The sequence below is a fragment of the Elgaria multicarinata genome, chromosome 9, assembly GCF_023053635.1.
Source record: "Elgaria multicarinata webbii isolate HBS135686 ecotype San Diego chromosome 9, rElgMul1.1.pri, whole genome shotgun sequence".
In the NCBI taxonomy this organism is placed as follows: domain Eukaryota; kingdom Metazoa; phylum Chordata; class Lepidosauria; order Squamata; family Anguidae; genus Elgaria; species Elgaria multicarinata.
This window is the reverse complement of record NC_086179.1, coordinates 22,790,509-22,809,239: the sequence shown is the minus strand read 5'-3', so window position 1 is coordinate 22,809,239 and position 18,731 is coordinate 22,790,509. Positions and strand designations below refer to the sequence as shown.

Here is an 18,731-nt window from a genome sequence, read left to right as displayed (position 1 = left end):
TCCTGTTATTTAGAACCTATGAGGCAATTTGACTGTAATAATATCCATGGAATATCTTCACACAGTAGTGATGTAGAGAAACTTTCTTGGTGCCTATGCTAATTCTGGAATTGTGTTTTCTTTAGACACTTAAGAATATTTCAGAATTGTGTACAACTCAAGTGGTAAGCTCTTTCTAGCAAGAAGTATCCAAACTTCCTCGGTACAACTTGTTACCATTTTTTCAGACAATATCCAGTAATTTTCCTACTGCTTATGTACTGATTTCCTTACATAGGAATTTCTTGATAACTTTAATTATAAAAGCAGAAAGCTCAAATCTTTCCAAATATACATGACCTAGAGTAGGGATTTTAGCTGTAAGAGAGGAAGTAGCCTTGTCTCTTTTCATAAATTTGTAATGAAAATCAGAACATAAAGGCTCTTCTTCGGGTTTATCAATTCCATGCCTTTGTTACTCTCTTTCCATGATATTCTAATTCATTATTTCTTCATTACTTCAGGCAGTAATATGAACTGGACTGGGTAGGAGTTTATTATTTTTATATAACTATCGCATACTCTTTAAATTTTATTGTGTTTTATATTGCACTTGATTGTAGAATGTTTTCTGTTATATTATAATATTTATAATCAGTATTTGATTAACCAAGACATATGTGTTTTACACAGAAAAAAATACCTCAAGGAAACAGTCCTCAGTTCAAACTATATTATTGTCTACATTAACCAATTCTCAAATGTTTTCTTCAATACACCCAAGAGCGCAATTATTCATCAACGTACTTCAGTCAAGAACACTGCAGTGGGTAGCAATTTATTCCCAGCAGGACAGCTTTGCCCAGAGGTATTTTATTCCATTCACTGCAAAGAGGGAAAAGATTTAGTTCTCAACTCCCAAATCATAAAACATTCTACACAACGTACACTGTATTATTGAGGAAACTATTTGATCCACCTCTATAGCAACAATAATATAACTATTGGACAGAGACCCAACAGGAGTGGGAGAGAAATGCAACTTTTCTTGCAGCATTTCCCATACTGCAAGAAAAACTAAACTGACTACAGATAGCCTTTTATTCCCTATATAGAGGGATAATGCTGCAATACTTGCAGCTTAGTAGGTAATGTAGAGAATTTGTTTCAACTAAAACACATGAAAAACAGCATTCCAGAGTAACTCATAGGCCCTTCCACAAATTCTTGAGTCTCCTCAGAATTTTGTATAAAACTGAATATATATTTTTTGCAAACAAGAGAACAGAGAAATTATTGAGTAATTTGAAGTTTGTACTTTAACACCGCTAGTGATTAACTAAAGTCCTGAGACCTCTATCCTATTGCATGTGCAGGAGGATTCCTCACCTACTATATTTTCAAGCCAGATTAGATACTGAACTAGGGCCATTAAAGGAATAAATGTGATTTAGGCACCAGGAACAAGCTGTACTGTCACAGCTATATTTCCCCATGAGTTCCCCTCCTATAAATGAATATTCCACCATTCCCCTTTACGTTGGCTTACACTGTGGCAGTTTGTGCGTCACAGTAAAATAGATTTTTTAAAAAAAAAAAAAATCTGTTTTATCACGAACAAGCAATCATGCCTGTACACTTTGCTCACTTGCTCCCACTCAGCCAGTCCTTCCAGCAGGAGCCATTAAACAAGCCAGGGACTCTCCATCTGTGATTTGTTTAACATAGTATTCCCAAAACTGGTGCCTTCCAGATATTTTGGACTTAAACTCCCATCAGTCTCAGCCAGCATGGTCAATGGCAGGAAACCTGGGAGTTGTCGCTCAAAACATTTGGAGGATACCAGGTTGTGGAAGGCTGGCTTAGGATGATGTTCAAACTGGGAACTCTGGCTTATTGATCTTTCAACATGCCAAAGTCATAGTCCAAGAATGAACTCTAGCTTATGAGTGGCCATTTAAAGAAACTGAAAATGGTTGGGGGTCATCTTCCATTCTACAGGGGGTAAACTGAATTGGTATGGGGTTTTCTTTTCTACTGCTCAGCACCATAGGTAATAGGAAAAGAAGTCCTGAACCAGCATGTTAGGGACACGCATGTACAGATCCTGCGAAAACAAGGGCATTGAGCAGGGTGTTGGACTCCATGGTCTTATAGGCCCCTTCCAACTGTACTATTCTATGATTCTATGTTGGCAAACCCCAAGGCACTGTCACCGAAACTTAAAATGGAGAGCTAGATTATGTGAGGAAAAACAGAAAGCAAAGATATCCTAGTCTAGGACTAGTAACTGGTTCCCCCAGGCAAATCCTGCTGGTTTCCAAGACTTTGCTAGAAGCTACCCATATTTGGGGGCAGTGGGGAGGGTTCTCTATAACTATGAGGATTATCTTATAGGTTATAAGGTTCCTTGGAAGGGTGACTATAATTTACAGATAACTTCACGTGACTGCTTGGCTGGATGACAAGCTGGCATAGTTCCACAACTTGAGGGTATGTTCTTAGATAATCTGATCTCTGCAGACCTCTGAAATACACCATACACCATGATATATAGGGCTCATCTATACCAAGCAGGATATTCCACTATGAAAGTGGTATATAAAAAACAGGGGCCACACCAAGCAGGATATAGCGGTATGAAAGTGGTATATGGTATGTGTCTTACGGGCCCCAACAATTGTCAGTGCACTTCAATACTGCTATAAAGCAGTGGTATGGCTCCTGCCTTTTATATACTGCTTTCATAGTGGAATATCCTGCTTGGTGTAGATGAGCCCATAGTCACCCTTAATCCAACCTGCACTCAGTTCCAAGAAACAATAGGAAACAGAGGCCTTAGCTAGACCTAAGGTTTATCCCGGGATCGTCCCAGGGTCATCCCTGTTCATGTAAATGACACACAGGATATCCCGGGAGCAAGCAGGGACGACCCCGGGATGATCCCGGGATAAACCTTAGGTCTAGCTAAGGCCTAAGACAAACCAAAGGAAACTAAGACAAACTTTCTTTTCCTCATGCCCCCGGGAGTACTTGTCAGTTAGGAGACAGACATAAGAAAGTTGCCCATATGGTGAGGTTTCTCTACTCCTCTTGCTGGCTTGGATTTATCTCTGTCCATACATCTTCCCCCTCAAATTCTGAACCAGATTTATTGGCACTGGTCAAAATCCTGTGGATTATCTAGAATCCTACAGATTTCCAGATACCATGGCAACCCAAACTTGGCTTTCTGATCTTGACATATGATTTCCAGGGTCTACATATTTATCAACGGGTAACCTATTATTATTATTTTCATTGTGATCACCCACTCTGAAGTTATAATTTCCCTCATGTTTAAATGGAACTATTTTTTTTTATATAGAAGTGTTAGAATTCTCCCCTAACAATATGTAGAATTGTAGTGATAATTCTTCTAAATTTCTTCAGTATGCACAGAGCAGCAGCCCACAAAGAGGATGCAGTAAATATGTGCTGCAAATAAAACGCCATAAATCAGCACTAATTTCTATTTAAACGGGAAATACAATAATGGCGTATTTTCCCACACAGTACTCTGGGTGCAGAACTGCTGTAGTTGTGAAAATTCTCTGCCCCCTAGGAATAGCCTAAATAGTTGACATATTTCTGAACGCCTTACATGAAACAAATATTTGCAGTTATGACTGCTATGTTTATTTTCATCCTGACAACTAACAGAGTACTGAAGAGTACCTGGAAAATTATTTAATCCTTATTTGGGGCTATTTATACGACACAAGAGTCCACCATGGGTTATGTGGGGTGTGTGCAGCCACCATTTTGAATATGCAAACCCCGGTCAGGGATTGTCGTATTGTGCAAATTAGGCACAATAACCCATGGTCTGTTTTTGTTTAACCTTTTCATAATCCACGTTTGCTGGGTTTGCACGATTGTAAGCAGGGATTGTATATTCAACTTGGTGACCTATGATGAGATGCAGCATGTTATCTAAACCCAGTGACTGAGTCAGACCATCAGTCCATTTAACTCAGTATTGTTAACACTGACTTGAGGCAAGTCTCCAGGGTTTCAGGGAGGAGCTTGTCCAACCCTACCTGGAGATCCTGGGGACTGAACCAATTTGGATGGCTTTAAAAGGGGGTTAGACAAATTCAAGGAAGAGAAAGCTATCAAAGGCTACTAATCCTTATAGCTAAATGCTACTTTCAGTATCAGAGGCAGTATGCTCATGTACACCAGCTGCTGGAGAACATGGGTGGAAGGGTGCTGTTGCACTCATGCCCACAGTGTGGGAACAGAATGCGGGACTAGATGGTCCCTTGGCCTGATCCAGCATGGCTCTTATTATGTTCTGGACACAGTTTAAACTTGCATGATTAAATATTTTTAAGGGCATTTACTGGCAGAAGGCCACTTCCAGTACTTATTCCCAAGGCTACTGGGACAAATTGAGTGCACAGCCTCAAGAGAAATAAAATCATAACCAGGGAAACTGCTTTTCCCTGGCTAATACAGACAGTGAAAGGACTTGTGATGCACGTCCTGTTGATGTTATATGTGGGCTTCCTCCTATAGGCACCCATTACCCAGTGCCCACACCAATAGTAATTAAAGGCCAAAATTGTTATTTAAACAGCAACTAAAGAGAGGTGCAAGTTCTAGGCTAATGGAATTCAACTGCTTCATTCAAAACTGCTAGAAAAAGACCAATTCCTGGGAAAGCCCTGGCAAAAGATTACATCATCCAAAAGATAACTATACTAGACGGGCTTCGACACTGTATTAATAGTAGTTAAATACAGCTCACTTCAGTATGAAGACCAGACTTGTCTTACAGAATACTACATTGCTTCAATCTTTGCTTCAATATTTTAATAAGCAAGTCCTGTTCTCTAAAATTGCTGGTTTCAGATAAAACCTGGGAACCTCAGAACCAATCTAGGCAATGTTCCAACTTTAGTAATGAAAGCTCCCAATATATTAGCAAACCTGGATTGACACCTGTGCAGTTCTACCATTTTCATAGCACAGGCATGACATTTGACAGAACAAACCTGTTAACAAAGCTTGAGACTGAAAGATTCCACTATTAATTTAAGAAGGATTCAGCAGGAAATGGCACAGAAGCATATGCATGGGTTTTAGATTAGAAGGTCCTTGTCAACTAGGGTGCTTATTTGCTTATGGTTTGCTCAGTGAAGTGTGAGAGGAACATGTTAAAATTTACTTCAGAATTTTTAATCCTAAATGACCTTCTTTTCCAGGAAAGTTAAGTCCCATTAGACCTGGGTAGGATGAGATTGCACAACATAATCTTGTACACAAGGAACCCTTTTCACCCTATATTCAATAGGAAAAAACTCAACATAAACCAGCCTAGATTAAGCACTTTTAATTAAACTTAACTAGTGGTAGAGATTTCATCTTTCAGCAGGAGAGATTCAAGTATACATGTCTAGTCTTCCACTGAAGCCAATGGGACCTACTTCACTATTTTTAAATATGCATTTGCATGATTTCAGCTCAAACATTTCAGCTGTATAAAAGGGCACAATTATCAGACCAAAAAACCAACCCCAATTAGAGTTCCTTTTCACTTTTTTTAAAAAATTAAAACAGACTATGATTGAAAACAAATTTACTTATAATTAAGCCAAGTTGATCATGTTGGAACATGCTTTATAAATCCCCTATGCTTCCCCCATCCCAGATTTTTGTAGTATCAGCAAAGGACGTTACAATAAAATGTGGCTGTTGATTTAAAAGTCACTATGGTTGCAATGTTATGTATCTTAAGACAAAAAGAAGTCCTACAACTTCAGCATTCCCCATTCAACAATGCGGGAAGTCGTAGGACTTTTTATTGTCTTAACCATGCATAGGATTGTGCCCTAAAATGGTTCTTAATGTCCAAGCAATCCTTTTGATTATTGTTTGTGAAAACGAGGACGCGTCAGTATGAGTACAATGTAATAAATGTACAAATGATACTTATAGTATGTACTGAAGTACGACAAGCCTCGTTGCCGGTTTTGCAGCAAACAAACTCCTGATAATTCTTTGCAGCAACTTTTTCTTTCCAACCCACAGGGAAAAGAGGGAAGAGGCTATGCTGGCTTGGAGTTTGTCCTGTGCGCCTTTCCAAACCCTGCTGCATTTCACTTTTACCTCCACACGACCTTAGACCCAAAGTTGTTGGGCGGGACACCAGGCCGGCCAAGAAGCCGCAGGAAGGAAATGAGAGGAGCGAAAAGGGAAGGTAGGTCCTGGCCCAGAGCCAAAGGGAGACGACGGAGGTGTACCTGCCGGGGCTGGCTTCGCTTCCTTCCAAGTGTCTCTCCTTCGCTCCTGACTTGAAGCAGGCGAAGCGCCCGCGGTCCCCTGGAAGAAAACCAAGGCCGCGCTGTGCAGAGTAGGGTTGGATTTCCTCCGGATGGCCAGTCGCCTGAAGTTGATGCTCTCGGGGCCGTTCATTGTCCCTTCTCGTCCCTGCTCTGCTACACGCGAGGAAGGGGCAGAAGCCGGCCCTCCCTCAGCCCCTGACAGGAACCGCGCTGTTCATCCCTCACCTCACCCCGCAGCTTTTGCGAAGGGGCGGCGGCTGCTCCTGCCGCCTGGACCGGCCTTCGCCTGCACTGTGAAGTGGTTTAAAAGAAATCTCTGCCTGCCTCTTTGCCCCGCCTCGAGCCGCCGAGTGGCCTTGAAGCACAACTCTGCCCGACTGCGAGACCCCGCCCCACAGGGTGGAGGACGGAGGGGACGGGACGCCAAGCAGGACGCTTGTAAATTGCCTTGAGATTCTCGCTCCGGTTTGGTCCTGCGCCAAAGTGAGTGCGCGCGCGCGCCTCAACGATATTACCTGGCCTTTAGCACAGGCGCGCGCCCTCGCTCGCTCTCTGGCGGTTCTACGCTGCTCACCTGTCAGGTGACACAGGTGGTAGGCAGCGCGAGCGAGAGCGCCTTTCCCTCAGGCGCGCGTGGTTACCATGAAAGCTCTGCTTGAGTTCCCAGCCCGGCGCTGTGCAGGCAAAGTGAGACCGTCGCCTCAGGCAGCCCATTTGGGTGACGTGAAGGGCTACCTCTACTCCATGATTCAATGTATTCGTAGAACCATAGGATAATATGTATTTTATATTGTATTTTATATTATGGTTTTATACTGTTGTTTTATACTTTGAATGGTTTTAATTTTCGTGAACCGCCCAGAGAGCTCCGGCTATTGGGCGGTATAGAAATGTAATAAATAAATAAATAAATAAAAATAATAGAGTTGGAAGGGGCCTATAAGGCCATCGAGTCCAACCCGATGTAGGATCCCCTGGGTTAGGGGAGTAAACAGCAAGGCCAGTGGGAAATCAAAAGTTTTAGGGAGGGGTTGTGGGGACTGGGGGTGGTCTGCCTCAGGTAACAAAAGAACATTGCTGGTATGCTATAGGTTGACCGGGGTGTGTGTATGCTGTTTGTTGCTTTACCTTAGGCAGCAAAATGTCTTGGGCCATCCCTGCTGATTCCAGATGTATTTATTAATTTGATGTGTTTTTAGCCACTTCTCAACATTACAATCTTCCCAAGATGGCTTACATTATTATTATTAATTATTATTATTATTATTATTATTATTATTATTATTTATATAGCACCATCAATGTACATGGTGCTGTACAGAGTCAAACAGTAAATAGCAAGACCCTGCCGCATAGGCTTACATTCTAATAAAATCATAGTAAAGCAATAAGGAGGGGAAGAGAATGCAAACAGGCACTGGGTAGGGTAAACAGGCACAGGGTAGGGTAAAACTAACAGTATAGAGTCCAAACAACATCAGGTTTTAAAGGCTTTAGGAAAAAGAAAAGTTTTTAGCTGAGCTTTAAAAGCTGCGATTGAACTTGTGGATCTCAGATGTTCTGGAAGAGCGTTCCAGGCGTAAGGGGCAGCAGAAGAAAATGGACGAAGCTGAGCAAGGGAAGTAGAGACCCTTGGGCAGGTGAGAAACATGGCATCAGAGGAACGACGAGCGGGGCAATAGTGTGAGATGAGAGATGAGAGATAGGAAGGAGCTAGACCGTGAAAAGCTTTGAACATAGAACATACACCTTTTTTATTCGTATAACAAGTTCATAAAACAAAAATAATATAACCCATTTTAAAATGAACCAGTAACAAAAGCAGTGCATGTAATTAAAACTTTCCATTAAAAGACAAAGAAAATTCAGTTTAAAAAACTCACTTAAAAGCAATAGACAGAGTTCCACAGAGAGAGCCACCAATGAGAAGGTGCTGTCTACTGCCTGGCAATCCTAGAGAACTTAATGTTGGGCGAGTGAGTAGAGCCTCTTCATAAGGATGTAGGTGATCCTTCAAATAATATGGACCAAAACCATTTAATTCCAGGGGTGGGCAGACTTTAGGTTCAAGGAATATACTTTGTTTTTCACAGGAATGTCAAGGTCCACCAACTGGAAAGAGGTGGAAAAATAGTGGCTCAGGAAGGCAGATAAGAATTGTGGAATGAGGTACCTAAGTCCAGGAATTTGTTTTCATTTCCAGAAAACAAATTCCTTAACTTATTTCCTACATAAACCTACCCTTTCCATAGTAGCCATGATATTATGTTGCAACAAAAACAGCAAGGAGTAAAGGCCATGGCAGATGATTGGAGGAATGGTAAATTGAGATTTAGCCTCAAGCTTACTGATTTCCCTGTCCCAAGGCTGATGGTCAGAGAGTGTGCATTAGTCTCTGTACTCTGACAGGTGACATTTCAGAAGCCGGGATTTCCAGAGAGTGGTGTGTCTGTGTCATGAACCTCCTATATGTAGCAGAGCAGAATTATGCATTCCAAGTTATGTGCCAATTATGTGCTTAATATGCTTAATTTATATGTGTTTCACAAGTCAGGATGTTGGGTTTTTACATACAATTTTAGATGTCTTGATGCATAATAAACAAAATTATTTTGTAAATGCATTGAACAGAGAGCCTTGATTGTTGATTAGTGCTTACAAGAGTTGCCCTGTTAAGTGGGAAATGTGTGTTCTAATACCATTGCTTACTGAACTGGCCGGTTTCTCCTTTTGCCTGCTTTCCCCAATCTGATGCCCTCCAGTTATGTTGGAACTACCATAATTCCTAATGAGCTACAACTCCCATAATTCTCAGGGAAGGCTGCTCTATGATTTTTAATTTAGAAAAAGTATTAGACCAACTATAATAGTTATCAAAGTTTTGACCTGTCAAAACTTTAATGAAACACAACTAGCAGCATCTAGCAGGTTGCGAATTTAAATCTGGGTTTCCTAAACCCAAATGCAGTACTTTTAATAATCAGCCTCCTCTATGGTGCCAGAGCATTATCTATGGCCATAGCAAGATGGGGCTTTAGCCCGGGGCAATCCCCGGGATTGTCCCTGTGTGTTCACATGTCGCACAGGGAATCCCAGAATCAGGGAGGGATCATCCCTCTTTTGTCCCGGGATATGGCCCTACACTTTAGGCCCACTTTTTCCGTGTTCCCTGGCTGATCCTGAGACCGCGAAATGTGTGGGCAGGTGTCGTGGTTTGTCCCGGCTCCTCGCGAGGAGCTGGGACCTGTGCATGGGGCGCAGAACTCAAGGAGCTCTGTGCCCATTGGGGTTGGGGGGGCAGGAAAAAAAGTTTTAAAATTTGCGCACGAGCGCCCCTTCCTCTTTAAAAAAATGGCGGGCATGACGTCCTCTCCCTCTGAGGTCGTCACACACCGCGTGTAAATAGAAGGGGTGAGCTCTCAATAAAAATATCACAAGATCTTCACCCCTCTGTCGTGCTAGACCAGTAGGTCTAGCTGAGGCCTGTGTTCTTGTACTTATCAGACCTCACCCTACTTAAAATGTAGAATATATATATATTCCTTAAAACTCCAATTCAAATCAATGCTTTATATCAGGGGTGGGCAACTAGTGGCCCTCCAAATGTTTTGGCCCACAACTCCCATCACCCCTAGCCAGCAGTCAATGGTAAAGGATGTAGTTTGAGTTTCTCTAGGAATGCAAAAAGATGTGTCAGTGTAAGTCTGGCTCAATGTGCGTTCTCTACAGCTACATTCTGAATGAAAAGCTGAACTCCTAATTTGGGCTGAAGTCTATACCTAAACCTTAGATTAGGCCTACACTTTTTATTTATAAACAAAAGTTTACACTAACTAGGCCTGCATTGGCCCTTGTCAATGTATGGTTATGTGTTATCTTTTTTAGACCCTTTCCAAACTTGGGTTAGTCTAAGTATCTGGCTGACTTTTTTTTTTGCAACCACGTAAGCTACTCTACTAGAGTTGTGCTGAGCAACTGCAAGGTTCCACAAGATTTTCTCCTCTGAGATTTAGTTCCTGGACTGCAAATTTCTAAGGGATTGCCTTCCTGGGATTTAGCTCCCTTTGCTGGGCCTTTGTTTTGGGTTCAGCTGATTAAAATAAATTGATGACGTAAGTGAAATAAATAAATAAATGAGTAGCACTTACCTTCAGCTTGCATGGGTGCTTAACTTGAATATGTGGTTCACTTCTTTTTACCTTGTCACTGGGGCTCAGATGCTTCGTCACTGGCACACCTCCTCACATTTACTGAGCACATATACCAGGTTGGTAGATACTTGGTAGTATGACATATTTTTGATTAGGGATGGGCTGTTCTGTTTTTGTTATGATTTGGTTTAGTACATATCCATTTATTTATTTATTTAAAATATTTATATGCCGCCCTATATCACTAAGATCTCAGGGCGGCATACAAATAAAATCATACAGTATAAAACAATAAATATAGGGTTTGGAAAGTCCAGCAACTAAAATGCAATTCAACAACCTTTTTTCAGATAGGACACCTAGAACTTCAATAGCTGTGGAACAAAGTAGAGAGAACTTTGAAGTTCATTGTCCTCTCACCAGGGGTGATATACTTCAGAATGGATATCAAAATTCCCTTTCTTTCTTCAATGGAGGAGTAGGGAGACATACACATCAAAGCAATTGACAGTGACAGACTAAAGCATACAGAGACATCACAGAGTTCAATGAACAAAAGATTGCCAGTTTATTTGCTGGGATAATTATGCATTACACCATAATTTTAATTGGAACATAATGATGTAAGAATCAGTATATTAGCTTCTAATTTAGTTTCTTCCATTCTGGAGTGTCTTAATTTCCCAACCATTTGAACTGCATGATCGTACCACACATGAACAAGCACATGATTCCCTCACAAATCAATTCATCTAGGATTGTCTACAGGTATAAAGACCAGGATGACAGAGGGTTTTAATGGCAATTATTTCAGGAGTTTCAGAACATATGGTTTTAGAATCCAGAGTTAGCCAATATTCTTGCCTTAAAAGATGTAACACAAGAAAAGTTTCAAACATTCAACCTTTAAGTTAATGAGAACATCTATCTGTATTCTCCACCATCTAGAAATACTCCATTCAACCTCAAAAAGGCATTACAACAGAACTTCAATTCAGTTTAGGAATAGCCAGCTTTTACAGCAGGCAAATATACTGTATACAAATTGTGTTTTAACGCAAACTGCACCAGTATTTAAAACCATTTGGAATATAACACAACACGTCCTTCTGTGTGGTTGATTAGATAAGGGTATTCATGCAAAAGGGAACATTCATAGATTACAAAAGTCACAAAACATCAGGATTTTAAGTTTTTTTCCTTCATTGATTCTTTTTTTTTTTTACAAAGGATCAATTTAATCAATCCTTTAACAGTCAAACCATAGGGTTTGAAGCACTAGATCTATAACTAGTAAGGTGTAGTTACTTTTATTCAAAGATATGGTGCACAAAGCCATACCCATGAATAAGTAATTTTTAAAAGCTAGATTATTCTTATTTCCTTTTTTTTCTTCCACAGCTAGTTGGCAAGATTTCCCCCCTAACATTTGTACTAAACCCTTTTGACAAATCTCCAATACAATTATTTAATAATAAATTCAACTTATCAAAGAAAACAAAATCTGTTTATGTTGCAAAATAACAAAACAATCACAATGATTTTATTAGTTCATAAAACAATGAGCAGCAAATGTTCCTTCATATCAAGACACTAATGAAACACAAGGCCCTCATCCCTCCAGAGTCTGACAAGCAAATTAACTCCAATCACAGCAATATATTATTTTTTCCTTCATGTCTTGTGAATTTATTACTCTGTTGTGTTCAGATTTAATAGAGGAGATTTTCAAGAGCTCTGCAGGAGAGAGATTAAAATGCAGTGAAGATTTAAGTTGTGCGTCTCTTGATGAAAGATATATCAGACGTGCATTTCCAATATGGAGAGAGAGGGGAAGAATAATCTAATGAAATAAGAATTCTCTAGCTTCATCATCAGGGTTATGAGAAAGGGCACATTAAATTATGTCATGCAAGCTTTTTTATATTGCATATTTAGATGCATTCTGCCTTCAGGCTAAATGCAATTAATTGCTTTTCTTTTTTATTTTATATGCAGAATATTAACCCCAAAATTTTAATGAATGGAGGAAAAATTCTGAATACTATATTTCCCTTTCTGGTATTGTAGATGTACAACTGGGATAAATCCTGAAGGGGAAAATCTATTTTTCAAACAAGATATAAGTAAGGAAATGGCTGTGCTTCTTATGTCAGACCTCAGTGCCTGGAATTCTGGAATAAATAACACATTTATAACTAAAGGAAACAAAATAACTTAAAATGAAACATGTCTACAACAGTCACCAGATAAAGGGATCATGTATAACCTCAATAAGAATGTGATAATAGATTGAGCTCTTATTGGCTTCAGTAGTACAGAATTGCCTAATAGTTAGTCAAACATTGGCTCGTTTCTCTTTTGCAGTTAGATTTGTCCAATAAGATTGCACCAATACAATCCAGTTAAGCAAGTTTTTGTTGGCAAAGTGAAATCTTGTTTAAAAACCACTCTAATTATATATATATATATATATATATATATATATATATATACTTGAAATTTCTCATGGCTAAAAGGTCCCTTCTTTGGTATAAATGTAAGACTGCATTAGGGGTCTTCTGAGCACCATCACTTACTCTGTAATGTTTAATAATTTTCGCATTCAATTTGGGTATCTTCTTGATCTTGAGTTTCTAGCAATTCGCCTCTTGGCATAGTAATGATTACGACCCACCCACCCCATTGCTTTCACATCCAGGAGTGCCTGTTTTGTGCATACAAACATTCATTGGATCCCACTGTTGCACACAGGAGAAAAATGCAGAGTTCTACATTCCATGCCTGAAGGTTGGGACTAGATGATTCAGTGCCCAGTTAAGCTAAATTACATGTATGGATGTTGGTGGAAATCCAAAGCAGATTTCCCACACTGCCCCTGCATACTATGGATGAACATATATATTCTCATCTCTCTCTCTTGATATGGATGGGAATCTGTAACCTTACCATTTTACATGGTACACTTGACAATCTCAGGAATGGGGCCATATTACTTTTGACATTCAAGTTTTATTTTGAATTATTCCTTAAACCTCACCAAAAAAGTTCAACTGATATAGTCTAACTATAATTTCCAGTATGTTGAATACACATTTCAAAATAAAATCTCCCCCGACCCATGCCCCCACATTTCAAATTAAAATCTATATTAAAAAGAAACTGACATTCTCGACACATTTACTTGGAGGTAAGCATTCAGTGGAACTTACCTCAGATTGAAGGTTAAGCTTGAAGTGTGGGCTTATGCATTTTTATTTGGAAGTACATCCCACTGTGCTCAGTAGGGTTTATTCCAGGGTAAAATGTGCATAGGATTGCAGGCTTAAATGTATTTCACTGGGATTATTTCAATGAGAAGTATATTTTTTATAATTCTAAAAGATGTTTGGTAAGCGTCAACAGCTGTAGCACAACTTATGCAGCAATGCTCATGTCTTTATATCTGAAAAATGCAGACATTTAAATCTAACAAGCCGAAATATTCTGAGGTGTACTTTGGCCTAGTTGAAATAGCTCCTTGATAGAATAAAGATAATCAGACAAACTAAAAAAGGGCATGATCCAGCCAAAGCTAAGCACTTTTAAGGCCTATTGGTTTCAGTGGCTGAGTTTTAAGCACATGCTTAGTGTGCGGCTCTCGCTCTCTCACTTGCTTGCTCTCTGAAATCAACATGCATAACTTGGGCTGGATCACACCCACTTGAAACAAAACAAAACCCTCCAAAGGGCTCAATTCAATGTTCATCAACATCATGCCGACACTAGGGCCTAATCTATACCAAGCAGGATATTGCACTATGAAAATGGTACAAAAGTTGTATATAAAAGGCAGGAGCCACACTACTGCTTTATAGCACTATTGAAGTACAGTGACAACTGTTGGAGCCCATTCACACATACCATATACTGCTTTCATACCGTTATATTCTGCTTGGTGTGGCTCCTGCCTTTTATGCACCGCTTTCTTAGTGCAATATCTTGCTTGGTGTAGAGTAGGCCAAAGTTGCCACCTCTACTCCGGGATGGGGTTTCTGTCACTTTAAAATCTATGATGTCAAGCCAGAGGTAAGGTGAATCTGAAATCCTCAGCAGACTAGCAAGGACGGTCAGTTCAACCACATACTCCTGCATAATAGCTTCTTCTTTTTTTTAATGAAGAGCCCCATCTGAAGCTAGAGGTGGCAGTCCTAAATGCTGCTAAAATAAAAGATTTGCACACATTCTCTTATTACAGAAGAACAGAAGCATAAAATACAGCATTAAATGTAGCACAAGATAAATCACATGGAAACACATGAATGAGTGCAAAAGGCTGTTTTTTTTTTAACAACAGAACTAAATATGGTTTTGACCGTCATACACAAGCCATTTAAAGTCAGTGTATTTCCATTCAATTAAGTCCTTAGAGTACCACTGATTTGCCCTAAAGGGGAAAAAGAGGTTGCTTTCAAGCAGCTTGTGCATTCCACTGGTAAGTAAATTTCACTTCTAACTCATACAAAAGCTCAACTGCTCTGTTATGATTGTATTACATGAATTGCTGATTAGGATTATCCTGTATTTAGCACCTTGGTTACTGGTTTTGTAATGATAATGGTTGTTAGGCACAAGGATTGGCCACCTTGACTTTCCAAGTCCTTGGCTGAATTCCCACTCTTCCTCCCTCCAATTTTGGTAAAAAATTATCATTTTTTTCCTTTCAGTTTCAGATGGCTTAGGTCAAATTATCAACATCAAATTATGCCAGCTGCTTTTGATTTCTTTCAAAGTGATTGCATGGCTCAAGTCATTTAACCACCTCTGTTGCCTGGATCATATCAACACTGCTCAAGTGGAACAGACAAAGGCCGGATCTACACTACTGCTTTAAAGCGTTTATAACAGTTATAAAGCGCTTTAACTGCTTTAAAGCGCTATAAAACTGTTATAAAGCACTTTAAAGCAATAGTGTATATCCGGCCAAAGAGACCTTAATCTGCCCAGGCCTTTCTTATTTAAAATGTATTATTAAGGCTACCTGATTGAAAGCAAGAAGTCTGCTAATTAGCTGTGATGTCTGGAGAACCCAGTAGAAGGCTCAAAGTGCTGACTTGAAACCTAGTCAGCAATCTAACTTGCTTCTGGGCATTGTGCAAAATAAATTTGATCATTCTTCATTTTCCTCTCTACCCATAACTCTTCAAAACAGCTGTTACAGGAGAGGTTCTTATAGTAGGAACACCATGCATGGCGATAACAGAATCTGTGTACTGCGTGTCACCTGAGTATTTGTCATCGAACTGACAATGAGCTAGATCTCTATAGTTGTTGGGAGTTTTGGCAAGAGAAAAATGCACTAGAGCAAGAACTTTAGTCGAAGATTTCAATCCCATCTCCACTGCTAAATTCACCACTGAATGTAATTGGAAATGTTCAATTTTTGTCACACTTCGTTAACTCTCCCCCTCCCTTTTCTTTTGCCAAGGTAAGGCCTTAACCTGGTAACACTGAATTTGGGAGCAGCAAGTGAAGAACATCTTGAACATTTCAATTATAATAAAACACAGCATGTTTACTTCAAGTTCATTTCCATATTTTTTTTGTTGGATACCAAACTGAAAAAAGAAGAGCACCAAGTTATCATCTTGTCTGAAATGCAAAAAAAAAAAAAAAAAGGGGGGGGGGAATCCCCAAAACAAAACCCCACTCACAAACACTAAAGTTAACCACAAGGAAACAATTATCAACACATTGTTCAATAAAACCATCTTAGGCTTAATCAGATTCCAATGAAGTAGTAAAACAACAACCAGCAGCTAACATATTAGTTTATAAAACAAGTGCGTAAACAATACCAGTGCAGCAGAAAAGTACAAGTCAATGGGCACAATACAGAGAAAGTTAGGCATGCCAGAACTCTATTGAAATCAATGGGACTTAAATGTTTTACTGTGTGCCTATTTATTTCAATGAGATTCAGGCACACCCACTTTCTCTGGAATGCCCCCAAAGTTCACATTCCAATTCAACTCACTTTCAATATTTTTGTGCAATTAAGGAAAAACACAACACCAGGCCAAACATTTTGACCAAGTGAACAATCTTCAGTTACAAAATAAAAACATTAACTGAAAATAATAATTCCCACCATAACCTTTTTCTGTGTTGCTTTAAAAAAGTTGAATAAAAACACTCACACAACATGGACTGCATTTCTAATAAACATAAACTCATGGTGCAAATATGGTGAAAAGAAAAGAAAGGTATAGAACACCCTTTAACCATAGAAAGGAAAACGGGTTGGTGGTTGTAGCAGAACTGTCAAAATAAGGTTTTGTAACATACTTCCTTTGTTTTGCTTCAGTAGTAGTTTAGGTTCTCAGCACATTAGCCGTTCACGCCAAGTGGCTGGGAGGAACATGTTTTGACTTCCAAACTGCAGTCATGATTATCTGAATGTAATCCAGAGGAACCTTAAAGATCTTCTTTGAACTGTTTGGGCACTGTGCTTTATGCTCTTCTACACATCCTCAGTTGTTAAGACTGTAGATATGTGACCAGACTCATCGATGCAGCCAACAAGGCAGTAATGCCTACTGGTTCCTTCGGCGCAAACTGTACTTTTGCTGTGAGAACTCTGACTCAGTTTGTGTTTTGTGGGGGTTTCCCCGAACTCTTAGGTTGCATATGAAGATTAGGGTTAAGGAGGAGGCTTAGGTAGACAGCTGAGGGGGGCACACTGAGAGCTGGAATGTGGCTGTTCTTCTGGAAGAGCTACATCAAGACTGAAAATAAAAAAGGGGGAAAGTATTTAAAATACACGGCCAAGTCTAAGAAATGTACACAGAGAAGGATTCTGTTTTAAGGAGAGGCAGCCTTATCTCTGTGAACTCTTGCTATGTTAATTATTACACACATGCCTTTAGTTCGTATACTGTACATAAAAGCAGTATATGCTTACGCAACACAGGCACTGATCCATTAGTTCACAGGGACAAGAAGAAACAACAACGCAATATTTGCAATGAAGCCAAAAGAAATAACATGGATATTTATGTAAGTTCAGTTTAAACAGTTCATAAACCTAAAATTCTACGACAGATGGGACGTCCAACCACATTGTTCAAAGTCTGATTACTGAAAATCAGGTAAGGGGTTTCTTTGTATAAAGGATTCCCTGGCTCATCAAATATAACTTTGAAAGGATATGATATCAACATATTTCAGAAAAATTAGTTGCAGTAAAGCCAACAATTCGAATGTTTAAGGAGTTGAAATTATTGATTACATCACTTTAAATGTAATGCAATAAAATTGTGAGAAGAAAGCAGGTGCTTGGATTAACAAGTCACTACCTTTTACATATTTGAAGGATTAGATAAATGTGTGAATATATTTATATAATTATGATTGTTGCTCTGCCCTTGCTCAATTGCTCAGGTGTGGGCTATGGGACTTTAAAGCCAAAGAGATGAAGACAAAAAATACCTATAAAAGCAACACCACCAATTAATACATTTATAATCTAAACTGAGAGCCCATTTAAATAAGCACAATGCACTTTTTCATTTTTTGACAATGATTTAAGGTTGCACTATTTTTTTTTTCCTGGCAGAAGATTGGTGCTCCTCTAACAGGCCGCTTTTCTCATATAGAGAAGTCTATTCATAGAAGAGGGAAACACATCTGTTAAATTTCTGCCTGCAGCAAGGCTACACAGACAATGTTGTGGTTTGCAACAGTAGTGCAACTGGCATGCACAGAACTGTGGGTGTGTGGGGATACATTTTGAGAACTAGGGTACATCTCTTTTCAAAGTTGCCCCCCGGGAATAGAAACCTCAGCACAAAAATGTATTTATGCCATAATCATCAAGACCTACCATTCCGGACACCAACACATCGTTTGTATACTTTAGAATATAAACAATTAAAAGGCATTACAATTTGCCCAGGGGGCACATAATTGGAAGGACTTCATATCTTGTTATATGTTTTCCACTCCCACCTTCAGCAGGATTCACCTTTTGCTATTTATTTGATAAGAAACTATGAAATTGCTCTCTGCTATCCTGACAGATTGTTGTCTCTTGTTCCACTCAGGCATTAACCTAAGAAAGAGAGCTTATATGGGAGATAATAAGACAATTGTTTGTGAACTCATTGTTCCCCTCTGCTCTACAAAAAAGGAAAGTTTGCAACTACCTTGGCTAGTTTCTTCACATCTGATCTTGGGGCTGGGATTTTTGTTTTGGGATTTGGGGAATGCCATTTCTACTCCAACTGAC

General features: G+C 39.5%; 2 protein-coding genes across 4 annotated transcripts in view; both read right to left on the bottom strand.

Annotated features, from left to right (window-relative positions):
* FGD4 (FYVE, RhoGEF and PH domain containing 4) overlaps positions 1 to 6,654 on the bottom strand; it is a 118,486-nt gene extending 111,832 nt beyond the window's left edge. The window contains exon 1 of the mRNA XM_063134957.1: positions 6,270 to 6,654. Within this exon, the coding sequence (XP_062991027.1) occupies positions 6,270 to 6,441 (172 nt within the window). The 5' untranslated portion in view covers positions 6,442 to 6,654. The remainder of the gene's footprint in view (positions 1 to 6,269) is intronic.
* Positions 6,655 to 16,016: 9,362 nt separating this feature from the next.
* Positions 16,017 to 18,731, bottom strand: part of BICD1 (BICD cargo adaptor 1) — a 148,299-nt gene continuing 145,584 nt past the window's right edge. For all 3 annotated transcript variants that reach the window (XM_063134962.1, XM_063134960.1, XM_063134961.1), the window contains one exon: positions 16,017 to 17,229. In XM_063134962.1, the coding sequence (XP_062991032.1) occupies positions 17,145 to 17,229 (85 nt within the window). In that variant the 3' untranslated portion in view covers positions 16,017 to 17,144. The remainder of the gene's footprint in view (positions 17,230 to 18,731) is intronic.